Here is a 22,448-nt window from a genome sequence, read left to right as displayed (position 1 = left end):
GGGAAAACAAGGAAATATCTCCTCTCCTTGTTACATATGTATTTTTGCATATCTTTTACTCCATGGTAGATCAGTCCTTCACAGTCAGCATGAAGTCACATGGTGAATGCTTCAGTAGCCTCAGTGATTCTTTAACTTGAGGGTATTTCAAGATCTGTGGAACTATCTTTGGTCAAAATCCATAGGAACTGTTGTATGAAGGGATGCTAAACCACCTATAATGTGTGCACAGAGAAGAATTTTCTCATTCAAACTGAAATGGCCTCTGTCAAGAAACAAGTGGATTTGAATGGTGCGATATGGATTTGAACGGGGCTGGTATCTTTGGAATCTCCTTGGTTTGTGTCACAAATTGTATGTGCTTTCATCTTGCTTTTGTTTCTTGAACAAGTAGTCTTCCTAGTTCTGAAATGACATCAGTTATGGCTGTTGATACTCCAGCCACATGTTTTTTACTTCTTTAGTTACTTCCTTGTTTCTTGCTGACTTTGGCGTTTACATAGTCAAGGCATTTTAAAAAACCCAAACGGTTTTATTAAGGTATAATGCACAGACCATACAGTTGACTAACTGAAGGTGTCCAATTCAGTTGTTTTTAGTGCATTCGCAGAGTTGTGCGACTGTCACTACAATTTTATTTTATTTTATTTTTTTATTTTTTTTTTGTTACTACAATTTTAGAACATTTCATCAACCCAAATACAAACTGCATCCCAGTCAGTAGTCACTCCACATTTTCCCCCAATCCTCCAGCCTAGACAACTACTTATATACTTTTTATTTTTATAAATTTGTCTGTTTTGGACTTTTCAATAAAAGAGTTTTCATGTGGTCTTTGTGACTGGCTTCTTTCACCTAGCATCATGTTTTCCGGGTTCATTCGTGTTGTGGCATGTTGCAGGATTTCAGTCCTTTGATTGCCAGATACTGTTCCATTTGAGCTGTTTTCACTTTTTCTGTTATAATGTTGCTATTAACATTTTTGTACAAATGTATAACAAATGTAGATATAAATCTTCATTTCTCTTGGGTATATACCGAGAGGTAGAATTTTTGAGTCTTACACAAACTCTTTAAGATTTTGAGACACTGACAGGCTTCCAAAGTAGCTACACCACTTTACATTTCCACCAGCAGTGCGTGAGAGTTCTAGTTTTTCCACAGCTTCACCAATACCTTGTCTTATGTCTTTTTGATTATAGCCATATTAGTGGTTTTGATTTCTGTCTCCAATGGCTAATGATGTTAGGCATCTTTTCATGTTTATAGACCAGCTATTTATCTTTGTAGAACTGTGTATTCAAATCCTTTGCCTTTTTTTAATAAACTTTTTTTTTTTAAGAACAGTTCTAGGTTTACACTTAATTAAGAGGAAGGTACAGAGAGTTCCAATATACTCCCTGCCCCTACACATGCACATTCTCCTCCATTACCACCATCACTCACCATGATGGTACAGTTTTTCACCAAGGTTGAACCTACTTTGACATATCATAATCACTCATAGCACATAGTTTCCTTAAGGGTTCTCTTTTGGTGTTGTGTGTTCAGTGGGTTTGGACAAAGGTATAATGACATATATCTATCATAGAGAATTTTCACTGCCTTGGGAATCTCCCCTCTGCCTATTTATCTCCCCTCCCACCCAACTGATCTTTTCATTGTATCTAGTTTTGGCTTTTCTAGAGTGTTAGTTGAAGTCCTACAGTGGGTAGCCTTAGATTGGCTTCTTGCACTTAGTGATATGTATTTTAGTTTACTCCATGTCTATGTATTTTAGTTTCCTCCATGTCTTTTCATGGCTTGATAATTTCTTTTTAGTACTGAGTAATAGTCTCTTGTCAGGATATACCATAGTTTGTTTATTTGTTCACCTACTGAAGGATATCTTGGTTGCTTCTAAGTTTTGGCAATTACGAATAAAGCTGTATAAACATGTATGCAGTTTTTTTTGTGGACATAGTTTTCAACTCCTTTGGGTAAATAGCAAAAAGTGCAATTGCTGCATTGTATAGTTAGAGTATGTTTACTTTTTTTTTTTTAAGATTTTATTTATTTATTTGACAGAGATCACAAGTAGGCAGAGAGGTAGGTGGGGGAAGCAGCTTCCCTTCTGAGCAGAGAGCCTGACGTGGGGTCTGATCCCAGGACCCTGAGATCATGACCAAGCCAAAGACAGAGGCTTTAACTCACTGAACCACCCAGGCGCCCCTCTCCTCTGGTTCTTTTAAATTGGAAGTCGAGTCTAGAGTCGTGGTTAGTTTTTTTTTTTTTTTCTTTTTCTTAGATTTTATTTATTTATTTGACAAGGAGAGAGAGAGCGAGCAAGCATAAGCAGGGGGAATGGCAGACAGAGGGAGAGAAGCAGGCTCCCCACTGAGCAGAGAACCTGACACTGGGCTTGATTCTAGGAGCCTGGGATCATGATCTGAGCCAAAGACAGACACATAACCGACTGAGCCATCCAGGCCCCCCTAGAATCCTGCTTAGATTAAGGTGTATGATACTCTGTATTTTAGAGGTGAGTTTATATACTTCTTATTACATCACCTGGGGAGGCACTTAAGATCAAGTTGTGAAGCTGTTGTTGATTCTAGGTTTGTACTACTATTGGTTGAGCTGGTAACAGATACCTGCATTTTAAAATTTACTTGACAGAGATCACAAGCAGACAGAGAGGCAGGCAGAGAGAGAGAGGGGAGGAAGCAGGCTCCCCGCTGAGCAGGGAGCCCGACGCGGGGCTCGATCCCAGGACCCTGGGATCACGACCCGAGCCGAAGGCAGTGGCCCAACCCACTGAGCCACCCAGGCGCCCCAGATACCTGCATTTTAAAGGTCTGTTTCTTCACTGCATTTAGCAAGTAATCTATTTGAACACAGTGGGAATATTCTGTTCCTAAAAATTGTTCTTTCTCTTAATGGTTTTAGCATCGCTTACTGATAAATGTCTGAATAAGTTATTTCACGGGGGAGCCTTTTTTGATTTTGAAACTTTTTTTGTTCCATTTTTGCTGTATACCTTTTTTTTCTAAGTCATTTCACTCACCACTTTAATATTTAATAGTGGTGTGGGGGTATTGTTTGTGTGGCATTTTTTTTTTTAAAGATTTTATTTATTTATTTGACAGAGAGAGATCACAAGTAGGCAGAGAGGCAGGCAGAGAGAGAGGAAGGGAAGCAGACTCCCTGCTGAGCAGAGAGCCCGATGCGGGACTCGATCCCAGGACCCTGAGATCATGACCTGAGCCGAAGGCAGCGGCTTAACCCACTGAGCCACCCAGGTGCCCCATGTGTGGCATGTTTTAAAATGAAGGACAAATAAAGATAATGTAGTAGAAAATCATCAGGGCTAAAATTAAAGTCCTTGCAGTACTGGGAAGTACTGGGAAGTCGGTACTAGGTACTGGGTACTGGGAAGTTGGTACCAGGCAGGGGTGCTGAGTTTTCCCTTGTCTACTTGTTTGTTTTAATACAAATTAGTAAATTTCCGATTATAGGCACATCTATAAATCTTTGGACTTTGGATTTTTCCAGAATTTGGAAAGTGACTTTTGCTAATGAGCCTAGAAAGTCCAGTTATGGAGTATGAGTATTTTCAGGCTCTCGGTCACTTATTTCTTGGTTGCTTAGACCCTAATAGTATTAAAGACTACAATAACTCCAGTAATAAACTGAACTGAGTTGCAAAATAGTGAGGTGAAGTGCCTGTGCTTTTAATTTGCACCTTCTTCTTTTTTATTATTCTTGGAGAAAAAAGAACATACATTTATGTTTATAAGTGATACATTTATCAAAATTTAGATTTTGAATAATTCTCTTTTATAGTTTAGTTCAGAACTAATAAAATATAAACATTTTCACCTCTTGCCTATAAAATTGAAGTTAGGCACATTGATGAAAATCAGAGCAACCTCACTGTGTACATTATTAATCAGGAAGCCTAGACATTTATTTATTTATTTATTTATTCATCAGGGGTCGGGGGGTAGAGAGAACAACAGAGGGAATACAAGCAGGGGGAGTGGGAGAGGGAGAAGCAGGTTTACTGCTGAGCTGGGAGCTCAGTATGGGGCTAGATCCCAGGACTCTGGGATCATGACCTGAGCTGAAGGCAGACGATTAATGACTGAGCCACCCAGGCACCCTGGCATTCATTCTTTTAATACAGTGAGAGGATTTCTGTTACTATGCAGAGACATTTGTACATCAAGGACACACTTGTACTTCTGCTGTGAGAGACTTTCTTCACTGGCCTTCAGGCTTATTTGGTGATGGTCTCCATGAAAATTCTTTCAAGTTCTTTGAGAAATACCTTTAGCTCTTCCCAGGAGTTAGTCAGTGTCTTGAGGTTTTTTTTTGGAGTCAAGCCATGTGTCTGCTCATTACAAGTGGAAATAACAGTAGCAACCCTATTAAATTTCTGCATGCTACTTCTAAAAAAGGGTATTGAAGGTTAGTTTCCTGGGTGTACCACCCTCTAACCTGACTGTGAGTAGTCCATAGTCATGTATCTTTTCAAATCTTTTCAAATGAACTTTATTTCCACACTGTTATATTTGAATGATTGAATACATTTCTCCCTGTTCTTCAGTTCTTCATCGCCATGCTGTCCTTTGAAAAGAATTCTACATTTGAGTACTTATGAATATTGACTGCATAGAAAACATGATCCTTTTAGATAACAATGGATTCAGGAATCTTTTAATTTTTTTCTTATTTATTTATTTATTAAAAAATATTTTTTTAAATTAACATATGGTGTATTATTAGCCCCAGAGATACAGGTCTGTGAATCGCCAGGTTTGTACACTTTACAGCACTCACCATAGCACATACCTTCCCCAGTGTTCATAACCCCACCACCCTCTCCCTACCACCACCGGCCCTGCAACCCTCAGTTTATTTTGTGAGATTAAAAGTCTCTTATGGTTTGTTTCCCTCCCGTTCCCATCTTGTTTCATTTATTCTTTTCCTACCCCCCAACGCCCTTACGTTGCATCTCCACTTTAAGATTCAGGAATCTTTTTGACTGTTTCTTCAGGAATCCATCATGTGTGAACACAGTGTGTTTGTAAAAGTGTTGGGGAAATCTAGTGGTGTGGTGAGGCCATTTTCTGTTCTAGTAGGGAGAGCTTGTGTCTCAGAGATTTGGTTATCAGGCCTTGCTCTACTATGTCGTGGTTTGCTCTCTGACCCTGGACAACTCTGTTGATAGCTATAGGTTCTTTGTCTTGCATAATAGGGATATTATTCCACATGCCAGATTTGCTTTTATAGTCTTGTTATGGCATCTTTAAAATACTTAATAGGCTCTAGCAATATGGTATTTTAAATAATATATTGTAGCTCTGTCATTCCTGAATCATTATTTTTGATGACTCATTTAATCTGCAATTTAGGAACTGATTGCCTTTTAAAGTCTCCTTTATAAGTTAATTAGCACTTAGTAATCTTTCCAGTAGAACGGCTGAAAGGTTGCTTCTTTCTCTGACCTAAAAGCCTTTTTACTCATTAGATGAACCACTCATAATATTGTTTCTGTGGAGGAAATATGCTCTGGATTCCAGCCGGTATTCTAGAAACTTACTTTTTAGAATTAGATTAGAATAGGTCTCTCTGCTTCCCACTTCACTATCTTCCAGAATTTGGGTAGAGAAAACGACCCTTCTGGTTCTTACTGTTCTAACAATGATCAAAGTGCTTGGCACAAAATTGATTCTCCAGGACTATATCTTTGTCCCAGGCTGGATGGGCTTCTTGGGAATTAGGTTCAAAAGCAGAACACAGAGGGACAAGATTTATGCTTCTGTGGAAGACCTGGATGGAGCAAGATACTGGAGGGAGGTAGGGATGGAAACTCTAACAGCTTCCATTAGAATAGGTGAATGGTGAATGTAAAGCCAAGCATAAAGGATACAAGTGTATAGATTACAGATTGCCTTGCTGTGAAAGTTCAGGCAAGTGTGAAGGTATGTGTGTATGTGAGTGCTCCGACTTGCTGTAGTTAAAAGTTGCTCTAGAGGTTGACAATAATAAGTGATTTTATTTTATTTATTTTATTTTTTTTTTTAAAGATTTTATTTATTTATTTGACAGAGAGAAATCACAAGTAGATGGAGAGGCAGGCAGAGAGAGAGAGGGAAGCAGGCTCCCTGCTGAGCAGAGAGCCCGATGCGGGACTCGATCCCAGGACCCTGAAATCACGACCCGAGCCGAAGGCAGCGGCCCAACCCACTGAGCCACCCAGGCGCCCCAAGTGATTTTATTTTTTAAGTAGCACCTCCCAAAATGTTAAAACCAGTAGGTGAAAGAATGTTTGTAGGGGGGTAGAATATTCCTAAGGTGTCATCCAAGCATCACCCATAGATTATTTGTTAAAGTAGTGAAGAAATAAACAGACCTATAAAAGGAGAAGAGATTTGTCTGTCACCAGTTCAACCACAGACATGGCCTTTTTCTTTTTTCTTGAAGAGTAGGGTGGGTTGGGTGGGATGAACGCTGGTAGAACCTTTTGTCTATTATATTCATATTTTCACATATTCATCCCCTGGCTTTTTTGGTACATGTATAAAAGTCCATACGCTTTTTTTCTCCTACAAGGTCATACATGATATGTTCCTGCCTACTTCTTCAATCTCAGCTGGTTCCATTTTCCGTTTTTCTCATTAAGTGTCAATTACACGGGACTTCTTAAGTTTGTTTCTAATCTTATGGCCTTGTTTCCCATTGTTTTCCCTGTCTGGAGCTTTGTTTTCCGATCTTTGCATGCCTGGGTCTCTTGTCTTTCATGCCTCTTACAGATGTCACTTAATAGAAGCCCTCCCTCTCTGAATATGCAATGGAAACTTGCAGTTGATCTTTAACACTATTGTATTTTCTTCATATTACTACCTCTGGTTTTTTCTTTAAAAAGAAAAAACTTTTTTTTTAAAAACAAAGTCACTTCCTCTAGAATGTAAGTGGTATGAAGCCAGGGAAACAGCTTTGTTTGCTGCTTTACTCCCAGCCCCTGAAACAGTGCTTGGTACGCAGCAGGCTTTCAGTAGTTTTACTGTATAAATCTTGTTAATTAGCCACCATGTGGTTCTTTATAAAGTACTCTTTGATTAAAAATTGACTGCTTTCCTTTATGCACCAAGTTCTGTCCCTCAAGGAAGACAGTATTAGATACTGATTAAGGCCAGTGGCTTTGGTGTTCAAGTCTAAGCCCTGTATTCATAGATTGTGGCCTTTGCAAGGTAAGGTCTCTGAGTCTTTAGTTTTCTGCTTAAAAGGTTGGGATAATAGTATCTACTTCATAGAATTATTATTAGGAATAAATAAGTGAATAAAAAACATTTAATACAATGCTTGGCATATAATACATATGCTCAGATATTTGTGCTTAATTTTTTTTTTTTTTTTAATTTTAGCTGGCTGCTCTTCCATTTATTGGGGAAGAATCACTGAATTTGTGTTCTTCATTTAATAATAATGGTTCCTTATGAGATCTGCAGATCAGTGCTATTCTACTCTTCTTTGTAGGAACGTATAATAGAACTGCTTGACATTTTGTCATCCACTGCATTAGCTGGACTTTGAGATGTACCTTAGTTTCAGATGTTCAAAAGTCGTGCTTCTCAGACTTTGGCAGTTAGAAGATTTACCTGAAGAACTTACTAAGAACTTACACATTTTTGACCTCCAGCCCCTGTCTTCACAATGTAGGTTTGGAGAGAGAATTGGGAATTTTTATTTCTGGGATGTGTTGCTGGTGTTGACAGTCCTTGGATCACATTTTGAGTAAGACTTTTCCAGACTTGTGCTAATACCATAGCCAGTGGCCACAGGTGGCTCCTGAGTACTTGAAACATGGTTAGTTCAAAATAAGATATGCTTTAAGTGTAAAATACACAGGATTTTGAAGACTTATTATTAAAAAAAAAAACACAGAATATCTAAATTAAGTTTTTCAAAATATTGATTATATGTTGAAATGATAATATTTTGGATATATTGAATTAAATATGATATAATCTTAAAGATAATTCCACATCTTTTCACTTTTTTTGTTTTTAAAATATTTTATTTATTTATTTATTTGACAGAGAGAGAGAGAGAGATCACAAGTGGGCAGAGATGCAGGCAGAGAGGTTGAAGCAGGCTTCCTGCTGAGCAGGCAGCCCAATGAGCAGCTCAATCCCAAGACCCTGAGATCATGACCTGAGCCAGAGGCAGAAGCTTAACCCAATGAACCACCCAAGCGTCCCTTTTCTTTTCACTTAACATGGTTGCTAGAAAATGTAAAATTGCACACACAGTTTGCTTTTGTGCCTTGTGTTATATTTCTCCTAGACAGAAAAACATACTGCCTGTCTCCTTAAAATACCTGTAAAATACCTTTACAGGGCTTCTGTAAAGTAAAAGGCTCTCAGGTAGCCTGTCTTTGAAATCATACATGACCAACAAGCCCTCTAAATTCACTTGTTTTCAAGTGATAACACAGAGACTTAAGTTGTTGAGGGAACTCCAAGTTAGTGAAGGGGCAGTTTATAAGGTGTCCTTCTCAGTTCTAAAATACAGACAAGAACAGACTACCAATTTAAAATCTCTACCTCCATGTCCATTGCTAATTGCTAGTATTTTGTCTGATTTCAGTTTTTGTGTTCTAGCCCTGCTTTACTAACATAGGCTTTAGAATGGTTAGTTTTCCCTGAAGTTTGTAATACTTTGGGTCATTTCTTGTTGAGTTAGCATTTGGGACCTTCTCTTGTCATTAGTAATTGCAGTTTAATTACAACTCTTAGGAAGTGTTTGCTTTGGCTGTGTTTATGGATTAATGACCTATAGACTTTTACTATCTGGAACAGTTTTAAGTTTTAGATACAACTACAATCACAAAGGCTAATTCTCAGTCATTCCTGCACTGAGGTTTATTTTCTCTTTTTAGCTTTTGATTTTAATCCTACTTCATATAAGTGTATTGTGAAGAATTATACATAATTGGGTAAGCATACTGTTTGGGGATGATTAGAAATAATGCTGGAGAATTCAATAAATTGCTAAATGAATTTTTAGAATGGCTTCAGATGCCTTGGTTAGGATTAGATGATCCAACTCTTAAGATCCCCTTCTAACTTAGGGCTTAAATTCTTGTATTATATTTTGTATTTGTTGATTTAGTTCTTTTTTTCCCCCACAGTATTTCTTGTCTATACATTGGTCTTTTACAAAAAGTGTTTTGGACATATATTTTTGGTGGCATATGAAATGGGATTCTGAGGTACTTAGCAGTGAGTCAAAGTTTTAACTTCTTTTTCATTTTTCTTCCTTTTGATCTTAACTAGGGAAAATTAGTTAATTCTTTTATAACACTTACTAATTTCTTTTTTTTTTTTTAAGATTTTATTTATTTATTTGACAGACAGAGATCACAAGTAGGCAGAGAGGCAAGCAGAGATGAAGGGAAGCTCGATGGGGCTCTATCCCAGGACCCTGGGATCATGACCTGAGCCAAAGGCAGAGACTTTAACCCTTTGAGCCACCCAGGTGCCCCTACTAATTTCCTTTTAGAAACTAAGAAGCCTTTCTTCTTAGTCTAAGGCAGGCAGTGGTACTCGGAATTAAGTAACTTTGGTTTTTGTGTGTGGGCTTCTGGTTTGTTCCCACTGTACTATTATTTTCTATTTATGGAACAATGAAGGCATTTTCCATTAGAAGAAAATTGATTTGGGGATGCCTGAGTGGCTCCGTCAGTTAAGTGTCTGCCTTCAGTTCAGGTCATGATCCCAAGGTTTTGGGATCCAGTCCCACATCTTGCTCCTTGCTTAGCAGGAAGCCTGCTTCTCGCTCTGCTTGTTTCTCTCCCTGCTTGTGTGCGCTCTCTGACAAATAAATTTTAAAAAAATCTTAAAAAGAAGTAAATTAATTTAAGCAAAAGCGATTTGAAGGGGTGCCTGGATGGCTCAGTGGGTTAAGCCGCTGCCTTCGGCTCAGGTCATGATCTCAGGGTCCTGGGATCGAGCCCCGCATCAGGTTCTCTGCTCAGCATGGAGCCTGCTTCCTCCTCTCTCTCTGCCTGCCTCTCTGCCTACCTATGATCTCTGTCTGTCAAATAAATAAATAAAATCTTTAAAAAAAAAAGCGCAATTTGAATTACTGGGATTTTAAAGTCAAAGTACAGGTGATACATAGTAAAAAGAGAAATCTAGCAGAAATATGCAAGAGAGGGGCACCTGGGTAGCTCAGTGGGTTAAGCCTCTGCCTTCAGCTCAGGTCATGATCTCAGGGTTCTGGGATCGGGTCCGTATTGGGCTCTCTGCTAATCGGAGAGTTTGCTTCCCCCTTCTCCTCTGCCTGCCTCTCTGCCTACCTGTGATCTCTCTCTGTCAAATAAAAAAAACAAAATCTTAAACAATGTGCAAGAGTAGGTAAATAAGGGAAATATGGGAGTAATTCAGAATATTGAAGCTTTTTCTCCTTTTTGTTAGTTTTTTATGTATATTTATTCAAGTATGTTGACTTATCGTTACCAGGTTTCCATGGATCTCAATAGCGCCAGCACTGTTGTTCTTCAGGTCTTAACACAGGCCACCAGTCAGGATACTGCTGTGTTAAAACCAGCAGAGGAGCAGTTGAAACAGTGGGAGACACAGCCAGGTTTCTATTCAGTGTTGTTGGTAAGTTGTTCTAAAATAGTTTACTATTCTTTTTAATAAGATAGACACTACTATTTTAATTGTTCTAAGAATCTACTTGTATTGGTAGTTTACTTTAGTGAAACTGATCTAAATGTCATTGCCACTCCCATTTATTAATTCTTTGAAGTTGTTGAAATGTTTGTTGATTGTTGAATACATAATTGAGCAGGCTGTTGGTCGTTTTCTGCTTGGAAGGCAACACTGCTCTACTCTTATTTTAACATGTTAATGCTGACCTCAGGATTGTAGGTAGTACACGTTTGTTCACGTTTTATTTTCCTTTTTGCCCCAGTTAATATATGTTGTCAGAGTTGTTCAGGTCTCTCCACGCAGCATCAGCCTGGTCTACCTGGCTCACTATGTTACTTTAAAACATGGTTTTCTTTTCCCCTTCTAAGAATTTCATTTTCTTGACACATTTGGTCTTTTCCTGGGTGATAATAGAAAATAGTATAGTAATTAACAATATATGCTTTAATTAAACTTTACTAGGAGTTCAAAGGTTTTGGTTAATCAGAATTATTTTTTCGATGCCAGAATAAAAGAATGTCTTTGTATTGAGGGTCTTTCTTTCTTTTCTTTTTTCTGAAAATTTTAGAACTCTGGTTAATGTTTGAGATTTGCTTTTGGCAAGGGCAGGGAGGCTACCAGCTGGATCACAAACTATTGAGTTTAGGGATTGGGTTGCAAATGCAAAGTAAAACTGTTAACCGTATCTTGTGAAAATAGAAGATTATAGAAGTTGACATATATGTTTTTTACTTCATGGCTAAAATATTTGAGGTATTTGGTAAACTTAGGAATATACTGGTCATGTCTAGAGTCATACTTGATATTCTGAAAATAAAATGAAATTTGGATATTCGGCTTAGAAAAAAGGTTAAAAAAAACTCAGATTGCATAAAATTTTTTTTCTGGAAAACACTGATTTTTAAAGATACTAAGGAAAATATTCTATCCTTGTTTAAATAATCCCACTTTTTTACAATCCACTTTTGTAAAATTTGGGTGCAGTATAAATCTTTAGTATATTTCTGAGTATCCTTATTTTTCATATGTTTATTTAAATGAATATGCTGTATAATTAGTCTTGTGTATTTTAGGCCAAAATAGAAAACATTTCAGTGTTTCTTACTTTGGTTACTCCTGGATCTTAAAAAAAACCAATAGGCTTGTAACTATTGACTTTCTGTGCAATGTATGAATTATTAATAATATTAAATGCCTAACTAATAAGCCTTTTGTTTTTATATTTATTAGCTCTACTTTTCTTCTTAGAGGGGTAGTAAAATAGCTTTTTAAAAACTTTAAAATATATATTTTATTTATTTCTTTGACACAGAGAGAGCACTAGTAGGCAGAGTGGTAGGCACAGGGAGAGGTAAAAGCAGGCCTCCTGCCAAGCAGGGAGCCCGATGTGGGGCATGATACCAGGACCCTGGAATCATGACCTGAGCTGAAGGCAGCCATTAAACCAACTGAACCACTCAGGTGCCTCAGTAAAATTGCTTTAGGTGGAGTAGATTGTATTTATATTAGACGGAAAACCCAAGTTAAAGGCAGTAATTTTTAGTTTTTTCCTCTACTCACTGTCTTGGCACTTTTAAATCTTTTTTTTTTTTTAAGATTTTATTTATTTATTTGACAGAGAGAGATCACAAGTAGGCAGAGAGGCAGGCAGAGAGAGAGGAGGAAGCAGGCTCCCTGCTGAGCAGAGAACCCGATGCGGGGCTCGATCCCAGGACCCCGAGATCATGACCCGAGCCGAAGGCAGCGGCTTAACCCACTGAGCCACCCGGGCACCCCTGTCTTGGCACTTTTCATCTGTTTGTAGCCTTAGCTGTTCTTTCTAGTTTGGAGATCATGAGGTTGTATATTTGATCCTCAGATTTGTGTTCCAGTTTTACTGTTCAAAATTTCTTAAGGAATATTTCTACTTGGGTTCACACCTGCAGCTTGACTTTCCTTGGTTACCTCAGTGCAGCCGAGACAGGCTGATACCCACCATCTTTCCATAGAATTTTACATTACCTTCATTCATTTGTTCATTCGCTCCATGGATATTTATGACAGTCTATTGTGGAAGGTAGACATGTTAAGCATTAAAATCGAATGTGATTAATATGGTGGGAAAAGTCCATTCTTTTCAAGGATGACCTAAAAGAAGATCTCTGACTAGTTTTCAGGGGTATTAAGGATTAAGTGGGCATTACACAACTATCCTTGTAATTCTTTTTCTTTTTTTCCTATATGTACATGATTTTCTAAAAATGGAATTATAGTATAGATACCTGTTTTTGATAGTTTATATGTAGTGTTTTTCTGTGGTAAGGAACATAAATCTACAATATTGTTTTTGATTTTGATGTTTTCCCACACAAAGTTGTGTTTAAGAGGTCACCTCTGGGGATTTGAGTTGTTTTTGGTCTGAGGTGTAGTGCAGTTTCAGTCAGTTACATATTCCTAAGCTTGCCCTATGTACCCACTATTCTAGTTTTTTTTTTTTTTAAGATACGTTTTTTATAAGGGAATAAAACACTTTAATTCATCTATGTTATGTTTTAAATTACAATGTTAATATCTGTTTTATTTTTATTTCCATACACAAATATGTTATACAATTTTTGGTAATGTTAAATTTTTGGTAAAAATGTGTAGAAGTCACAGAACAATTGTGATTTTTACCTTGATGATTGAGATCTTGTTGCATGTTTAGCTTGCATAGTCATTTTTATGCTTTCTCAGTGCTCCGCACAAACAAGGACTGCCTGTATTTGGGTTAATGTTCTGCTCTCAAACTTATTTGTAAGCATAATTGATAAGGAGGATACTTTGAAATAGTTCATTTCATAGCCTGTGCTGAGAACCCAGGGGCTTTGATTCCTTAGAATTTTTAATTATATGATTTGATGGGTCTTTTTTTTTTTAATTGAAACATGTTTATTTCAGTGTTTTATATTTGTGTAGGTTGTGATACATGATTAGGTTGTTTCTGAGTTTAATTTTTAAAAGAAATTTTAAAATTTTTAATAAACATATAATGTATTATTAGCCCCAGGGGTACAGGTCTGTGAATCGCCAGGTTTACACACTTCACAGCTCTGAGTTTAATTTTTTTTTTTTTAAGATTTTATTTATTTATTTGTCAGAGATAGAGGGAGAGAGCGAGTGAGCACAGGCAGACAGAGAGGCAGGCAGAGGCAGAGGGAGAAGCAGGTTCCCTGCCGAGCAAGGAGCCCTATATGGGACTCGATCGCAGGATGCTGGGATCATGACCTGAGCCGAAGGCAGCTGCTTAACCAACTGAGCCACCCAGGCGTCCCTGAGTTTAATTTTTTATTCAAAATATTTTCAGACATACCTATTGGTAGTCTAGTTTAATGAGTCCCAAATATTTATTACTCACCTTAAAAAATTAACATAACTTCTTCTAGGTGTGCTTTCTCATGAACTGTAGAGCTATAAATACTTAGAATACATGATCGCTCTAGTGATAAAATTTAAGTGAAACATTTAAAGTATTATCCATACTTCATTATGGGTATAGAATTTAACTTATGGCATGTTTATTTTAATATTATGCTTTTTATTTACAGAATATTTTCACAAACCACACTCTGGATATAAATGTAAGGTGGCTTGCTGTGCTGTATTTTAAGAATGGAATTGATCGTTACTGGAGACGTGTAGCACCTCAGTAAGTTCCCTCACCCTTCCTTTTCCAGTGTAATCCTTTCCAGATTCAGGGAGGTATAAGAATGTTCTTGTTAATCTTTATTCTACATGTGGCAGAATGCATTTGTGCTTATTTCAACACACATACTAAAATTGGAACAGTACAGGAAAGGTTAGCATGGTCCCCGTGTAGGATGACATTTGTGTTTGTGAAGTGTTTGATATTTTAAAGAAAAATGCGTTAACTACTAAAGAAATAAATTGTTCTGCGTAAGTCAGTGTTCTTATTAATGCTTTTCTCCATGAGCTTTTTAAAAAAATTTTTTTAAAAATTTATTATTATTATTATTTTAAAGATTTTATTCACTTGACAGAGATCACAAGTAGGCAGAGAGGCAGGCAGAGAGAGAGGGGGAAGCAGGCTCCCAGCTAAGCAGAGAGCCTGATGCAGGGCTCGACCTCAGACCCTGGGACCAGGACCTGAGTCGAAGGCAGAGGCTTAACCTACTGAGCCACCCAGGCCCTCCATGAGTTTTTTTATTTGGGAAGGGATGTTATGGATTTCTTGTCCTCTGCTTTTGAGGATATCTAATATTAGGGGCAAAGAACAAATGCTGAGTGAATGAGTCATGTTAAAAAGTCTTTTTTTTTTTTTTTTTTTAGTAAGAGAAGTATGAACTTAGTTAGGGTTTTAAAAGAAAAAGTCATTGAGAAGGAAATCCCAGGTCATTTCTGAGCCAACTAGATGTTAATTTCCAAGTCTTAGGCATAATTTTCTTTGTGGTAAAAATGGGGTAGTAGACATTTGTAATCTCATCAGATTCAGTTGCAGTTGTTCCATAGATGGTTAAGCGAACAGATTTCTCTTAATAACTAATTAATTACATGTTATATAGTTGTTGGAAATACAATGTAGACATGGCTATGAAATTTGTTTGATGGTGAACTTTCCAAAGAGGTAACATTGTCTCTGTTTTCCAGTAGATGGCACTGTAGCTCTTTATGTTACACATTTGTTAAGTTCTTTAAAAAACTGTAAACCTTTCAAAAGACTTCAAGGTGCATATAAAATATGGCCTTGAATAATGTCAGAAGGACCTAGAATGTTTTAAGGCTGCACTTAGGATACTGTAATGTAATGCAAACCCTTTGTCTGATTTTAGAATTCATAATTTTAAGAGAAATGAAGTATTTAGTGATGAGATTTTGTGTGACATAGTTCACTACTGGAACCATCCTGTGGTGCATACTTCTCTCCTGCTGTGTCCAGTTACATTTTAGGTGGCTCCCAAAGTTCATTTCATTCTTGCAGTTTTATGGAGAATTTGGTTATAAATGACAGTTTTGGAAGGGAGCATAAATTATGATTAAATATTTCAGATTGTACTTTCACATAAGGAATTAGAAACTGGAATTTAGTTTATATATTGAGATAGAGGCCAGAAAGAAGATGAATGCACCAAGGGAGCAGGTAAGAATGTGCTTAGAAGGAGAACAGGGGAGCAAAAATTAGTTAACTCATTTAAATATAGCACACTTAAAGCATCTGCTTATTTGTGTTCTTGTCGAAGTTTTATCTTATGTAGTTCATGCCTCTACCACTATTTTCACGGAATGTGGACTAATTTAAGCTTATATATTATTACTATAAATAGTGCAATTTTAACTGTATCCTAATTAATTAGATACTCTACAGTTTCTGCTTGGAGGATAATCTGAATTCATGTGATGATAGTAAGTATATGAAATTAATGGTGCATTAGGAACTGTTTTCTCTAGATTAATGGCTTGTTTCTTTATCATATATGTATGTTTTGCATATTTACTTTCTATTTTGGTAGCTAATCATTATATTATATTCTCTTTGTTTAAAATTTTGAAAACTCTTGAACCTGGCTTCCTGACATAGAAGAAAACTTGAATTTCAAGGCTGAAGCAAAAGATTTTAGTAGAAAACATGATTTCGTGGGTTTGATGATATACGGGAGCTCTCAAAGTTGGAAAGTACTGCACAGTTCTTAAAGAGATCCTCTCTCATGGGAAAGCATAGACTTGCCTTAGGCATTCATTCTTTTCACTTGAATGTTTATCTGAATCTTGTTTGCTTATTTGTTTACTCACCTTAAATAAATCCCTGTCAAGGTTTAAAAAACTTTTATGAAAGTGTAATATATAACATAACTAAAAAAAGTACGCAAATGGTGGTGTGGTTAGAATGTTGGTAATGTGGCCACATCCATGTAACTGTCCCTTGGAACCAGGTGAAACATGACTGCTGCCCAAGCAGCCTCCCGCCTGCCCTTCACTGTCACCTTTGCACCCACTCTCCAGCAGCATTTAACATCTCTCACTACAGATTGGCTTTATCTGTTTCTGAACTTCATACAAATGGAAATCTTACCTTATGTTATTTTTGTGTCTTTTAACGTATCTGTTTGTTCTACTGTTGATGGGCATTAAGGTTGTTCTTAGTTTTTGGCTATTAAAAATAGTGCTTCTTTGAAAACTTTTACATTTCATATTGCACATAAGTGTGCATTTTATGGTCATGTATGGCCAGATGTCTATTCAGCTTCAGTAGATGCCGTCACTTGGTTTTCAAAGTGTTAGTACTAATCTCCACTCCCACTGGCAGTCATATCAGTGTCAGCCTTTGCTCTACATTGTCCTAGCATGCTTCGTCTTACCTGTCATTTAGGTAGCCTTTCCATTTTTCTGATGAACAGCGAGTACCCTTTTCATATACTTATTATTCATTTGTATATCCTCTTTTATGAAGGGCCTGCCATTTGTACATAAAAAAATGGGTTATCTTACCGATTTGTGAGACTTTTTTTTTTTTTTTTTAAAGATTTTATTTATTTATTTGACAGAGAGAGATGACAAGCAGGCAGAGAGGCAGGCAGAGAGAGGAGGAAGCAGGCTACCCGCCGAGCAGAGAGCCCCACGTGGGGCTCGATCCCAGGACCCTGAGATCATGACCTGAGCCGAAGGCAGTGGCTTAACCCACTGAGCCACCCAGGCGCCCCTGATTTGTGAGACTTTGTATATATTTTAGACTTAGGTCCTTTGTTTAAACTACGTATTGAAAATATTTCCTCCTGCTTTGTCATGTGCCTTTCAGTTTCTTACGTTTTTGAATGAAGAGAAATTTTTGATTTTAATGAGGTTCAATTTAGCTAGTTTTATTTTCTTTTGGGGCCCATTTGGAAACATTTTGTTCATTCCAAGATTACAAAAATAATCTGTGTTTTCTGCTAGAAGCTTTGTTTTATGTTTCACATCTCCATGTATATAATCTCTCTGGAAATGATTTCCTCGCAAGGTGTATATGCGAAGGAGGGGCAGCAGCAGTTACTCTTGTCCTGTCCCATTTCAGTGGTTCCCTTAGAAATCAGGCGTCATGCCTGTAATGATCTGTTTTGGGATTCTCTAATTTGTCCTCTGGTGTTTCAGTCTTTGCTTTAGTTGTTATACTTTATAAGCCTTGATTACTTCCTATTACTTTTTTGGATTTTATTTGCAGTTTTCTAGTTTTTTTGAAATGGAAGCTTCAGTAATTGATTTTTACTTCTTATGTATGCATTTGAAAGATTAGGGCTTTTCTTGTAATCTTAGGTTTAACTTAGTTTTGTTACAATTCAGTTAAAGGGTACTTTATAATTCCTCCTGTGATTTCTTTTTAGACCTATGGGTTAATTAGAAATATATTGCTTAATTTCTGGCATGTGGGGCTTTTGTGTGTGTGTGTGTGTGTGTGTGTGTGTTTGTTACTGATTTCATTCTTTGAAATTTGCTGTCTTGTTTAGTAATCTCAGCATATGGTATTCTGGTAAATATTTTATGTGCCTCTGAGAGCAATGTGTGTTTTGCCATTGTGGATGTAATGTTTGATATATGTCAGGTCACATTTATCACTTTTGCTATTCACGTCTTCTGTATCCTTATTGTTTTTATTGCTACTTTTCCATCATTTTCTGAGGGAGGTAGGTTAATCTCAAGGTATGATTATGGACTTGGCTATTTTGTTCTTTACATTGTGTTTTTCCTCTATGTAAATTGAGGCTATTCTATTCAGATCATGTAAGTTAAGGGTCATTATGTTTTTGTGGAAATGATCTTGTCCTCAGGAGATGTTCCTCTTTATATCCAAATAATAATCCAAAGATTATTCACAAAATTTTTTGTTACTAAATTTTTCCCCCAAGGACACTTTTATTACCCAACTGATTTTTTTTTTTTTTAGAGCTTTTGATAAGTATCATTGACTTATTAGAGCCTATCCTTATATTAGTAGTTTACTTTTTCTAGGTAATATAAGAACCTCATAATACTTTGACTCCATTTATGCCTTCTTATCTTTTACTTTTGTTGTGGTGGAATACTTTAATTCTACATATATTTTAAACTCTACAACGTACTGTTTTTGTTCTTGTTTTTTAAAGATTTTATGTATTTGACAGAGAGAGCGAGATCACAAGTAGGCAGAGAGGCAGGCAGAGAGAGAGGGGGAAGCAGGTTTCTTCCTGAGCAGAGAGCCCGATATGGGGCTCAATCCCAGGACCCTGGGATCATGACCTGAGCTGAAGGCAGAGGCTTAACCCACTGAGCCACCTAGGTGCCCCACGATATACTGTTTTATATTATTTTGCCACTAGTATTCCTTTTTTTAAAAAATAAGTTCTGGTATAGTTAAAATACAGTGTTAAATTACTTTCAGTTATATAATACAGTGATTCAGCAATTCTGTACATTACTCAGTACTCATCATGATAAGTGTACTCTTATTCCCCTTCATCATAATCATATCACCCATTCCCCCAACCTTCTCCCCTCTAGTAACCACCAGTTTTTTCCCTGTCTTTAAGATTGCTCCTTGGTTTGTCACTCTTGTTCTTTGTTTTGTTTCTTAAATTACATATATGAGTGAAATCCTGTGGTATTTTTCTTTCTCATGCTGGCTAATTTGGCAAAGCATTATACTCTGGATTCAGCCATGTTGTTGTAAACATGAAGATTTCATTCTGCTTTATGGTCAAGTAGTATTCTGGTGTTTGTACCACATCGTCTTTTAGTCATCTGTCGGTAGACATTTTGGTTGTTGTAAATAATGCTTCAGTAAACCTAGAGGTGCAAATAACTTTTTGAATTTGTGTCTTTGTAGTCTTTGTGTAAATAGCCAGTGGCAGAATTATTGCATTGTATGGTAATTCTATATTTACTTTTTTGTGGAAACACCATACTGTTTTCTGTAGTGTCTGGACCATTTTGCATTCCCATCACCAGTGCATGAGGGTTCCTTTTTCTCCACATCCTGGTGAACACCTGTTTTTGATTTTTAACCATTTCTGATAGGTATGAGAGGTGAAGTCTCATTGTGGTTTTAATTTGCATTTTTCTGATGGTTAGAGATGTTGAGCATCTTTTTCATGTGTCTGTTGGCCATCTCTCTGTCTTCTTTGGAAAAATGTCTTTTCATGTCTTCTTCCCATGTTTTGATTGGATTATTTGGCTTTTTTAATGTGTTCTTTTTTTTTTTTTAAATCTTTATCTGTTTATTTATTTATTTATTTTAGAATTTATTTACTTATTTGACAGAGAGAGATCACAAGTAGGCAGAGAGGCAGGCAGGCAGAGAGAGAGGAGGAAGCAGGCTCCCCCTAATTAGAGAGCCTGATGTGGGACTCGATCCCAGGACCCTGAGATCTTGACCTGAGCTGAAGGCATAGGCTTAACTCACTGCGCCACCCAGGTGCCCCTGTTTAAGTTCCTTATAGATTTTGAATAAGGGGATGGATTCTAATCAGAAAACTGTCAGATTCCAATTGGAAAACTACCAGTTAATACCATTTCCCAATATCTTCTCCTATTCAGAATGTTGCCTTTTACTTTTATTAATTGATTCCTTCTCTCTGCAGGAGCTTTTTATTTTCTTGTAGTCCCATTAGTTTATTTTTATTTTTGTTTTTGTTTACTTTTCCTCAGGAGGAACATATAGAAAAACTTTGCTATGCCCAATGTCAGAGAAGTTACTGCCTGTGCTCTCTTGTGGGATTTTTTATCGTTACAGATTTTTTATGATTTAGTTCTTTAAGCCATTCTGAGTTTAGTTGTGGGTGGTGTGAGAAAGTGGTCCGGTTTCATTCTTTCCTGTGTAGCTGTCCCTAGTTTTCCTAGCACCTGAGGAAAGAGACACTGTTGTTGAAGACACTGTCTTTTTCCCACTGCACCTTCCTGCCTCCTTTGCCAAAGATTAATTGACCCTTTAATTGTGGGTTTCTTTCCGAGCTCTCTTTTCTGTTCCATGTGTCTGCTGATGTATGTGTCTGTTTTGGGGCCATTACCATACCAGTTTGATTATTACAGCTTTGTAGTGTATCTTGAAACCAGGGATTATAATACCTCCAGTTTTGTCCTTTTTCACATACTGTAGCAGTCTTGGGCTACTTAGAATCTTTTGTGGTTCAGTACAGATTTTAGGATTATTTGTTCTAGGTCTGTGAAAAAATGCTTTTGGTATTTTGATAGGGATTGCATTCAGTCTGTAGATTGCTTTGGGTAGTATGGACATTTTGAGAATATTTGTTCTCCCAATCCATGAGCGTGGAATATCTTTCCATTTCTTTGTGTCCTCTTCAATTTCTTTCATCAGTGTTTTACAGTTTTCATAGTACAGGTCTTTCATCTCCTTGGCTAAGTTTATTCCTAGGTATTTTATTATTTTTGATGCAGTTATAAATGGGATTTTTAAAATTTCTCTTTTTCCTACTTATTATTTGCTTCTAGAAACAGACCAGATTACTGTATGTTGATTTTGTATCCTGCTTCTACTGAATCTGTATGAGTTCTTATAGTTTTTGGGGGGAGTCCTTAGGGTTTTCTCTGTGTAGGATCCTGTCATCTGCAGATAGTGAAAGTTGTTCTTCCTTACCAGTTTGCAGGTCTTTTATTTCTTTTTCTTGTCTGATTGTTACAGCTAGGTCTTTTCAGTACTGTGTTGAATAAAATTTGTGAGTGGACATTCTTATCTCGTTCCTGATCTCAGGGGAAAAGCTTTCAGTTTTTTGCCACTGAAGATGATGTTAGTTCTGGGTTTTTCATAGATGGCCTTTATTATGTTGAGGTATGTTCTCCCTGAACCTATTTTGTTGAGGGTTTTTATCACGAATGATTGTTGTGCTTTGACAAAGGCTTCTGCATTTACTGAAAGGATTACATGGTTTTTATCCATTCTCTTACTGATGTCATGTATCATGTTGCTTGATTTGTGAATACTGAAATGGCTTTGTGTCCCAGAAATAGATTCCAACAGATTGTGGCAAATGAGTTGTTAATGTATGGTTGGATTTGGTTTGCTAATATTCCGTTGAGGCTTTTGTGTCTATGTTCATCAGAGATTTTGGCCTGTAGTTGTCTTTTTTTGTATTGTCTTCATTTCATTTTACTATTAGGGTAATGCTGGTTTCATAGAGTGAATCTAGAAGCTTCCTTCCTCCCTTGTTTGGAATAGTTTGAGAAGAATGGGTATTAACCTTTCCTTTAAGTGTTTGATAGAATTTCCTATGAAGCCATCCTACACTTTTGCTTGTAGGGAGTTTTTTGATTACTGATTCAATTTCATTCCTGGCAATCAGTCTTTTAAAAAAATTGTAATTTCTTCCTGATTAAGTTTATTTTATTTATTATTTATTTTTAAAAGATTTTATTTATTTATTTGACAGATAGAGATCACAAGTAGGCAGAGAGGCAGGCAGAGAGAGAGAGAGAAAGAGGAGGAAGCAGGCTTCCCGCTGAGCAGAGAACCCGACTCGGGGGTCTATTCCAGGAGCCTGGGATCATGACCTGAGCCGAAGGCAGAGGTTTTAACCCACTGAGCCACCCAGGCGCCCCTCCTGATTCGGTTTTGAGAAGTTACATATTTCTAGGAATTTATCCATTTTCTTCTAAGTTGTCCATTTTGTTGGCAGTTAATTTTTCATAATGTTCTCTTTTAATATTTTGTATTTCTGTGGTGCTAGTTATTCTCATTAATTTCTTTCTTTCTTTCTTTCTTTTTTTTTAAGATTTTATTTATTTATTTATTTATTTATTTTT

At 36.9% G+C, this 22,448-nt stretch overlaps 1 protein-coding gene across 8 annotated transcripts in view; it reads left to right on the top strand.

Moving 5' to 3' along the window:
- Nucleotides 1-22,448, top strand: part of IPO11 (importin 11) — a 217,511-nt gene that overhangs the window by 21,656 nt on the left and 173,407 nt on the right. For all 8 annotated transcript variants that reach the window (XM_082725882.1, XM_082725880.1, XM_082725881.1 and 5 more), the window contains 2 exons: nucleotides 10,515-10,658; nucleotides 14,276-14,376. In XM_082725882.1, coding sequence (XP_082582008.1) covers nucleotides 10,515-10,658; nucleotides 14,276-14,376 — 245 coding nt within the window. The remainder of the gene's footprint in view (nucleotides 1-10,514; nucleotides 10,659-14,275; nucleotides 14,377-22,448) is intronic.

Source organism: Mustela nivalis, assembly GCF_964662115.1.
Source record: "Mustela nivalis genome assembly, chromosome: 3".
In the NCBI taxonomy this organism is placed as follows: domain Eukaryota; kingdom Metazoa; phylum Chordata; class Mammalia; order Carnivora; family Mustelidae; genus Mustela; species Mustela nivalis.
This window is presented reverse-complemented; position numbering and strand designations above follow the sequence as displayed.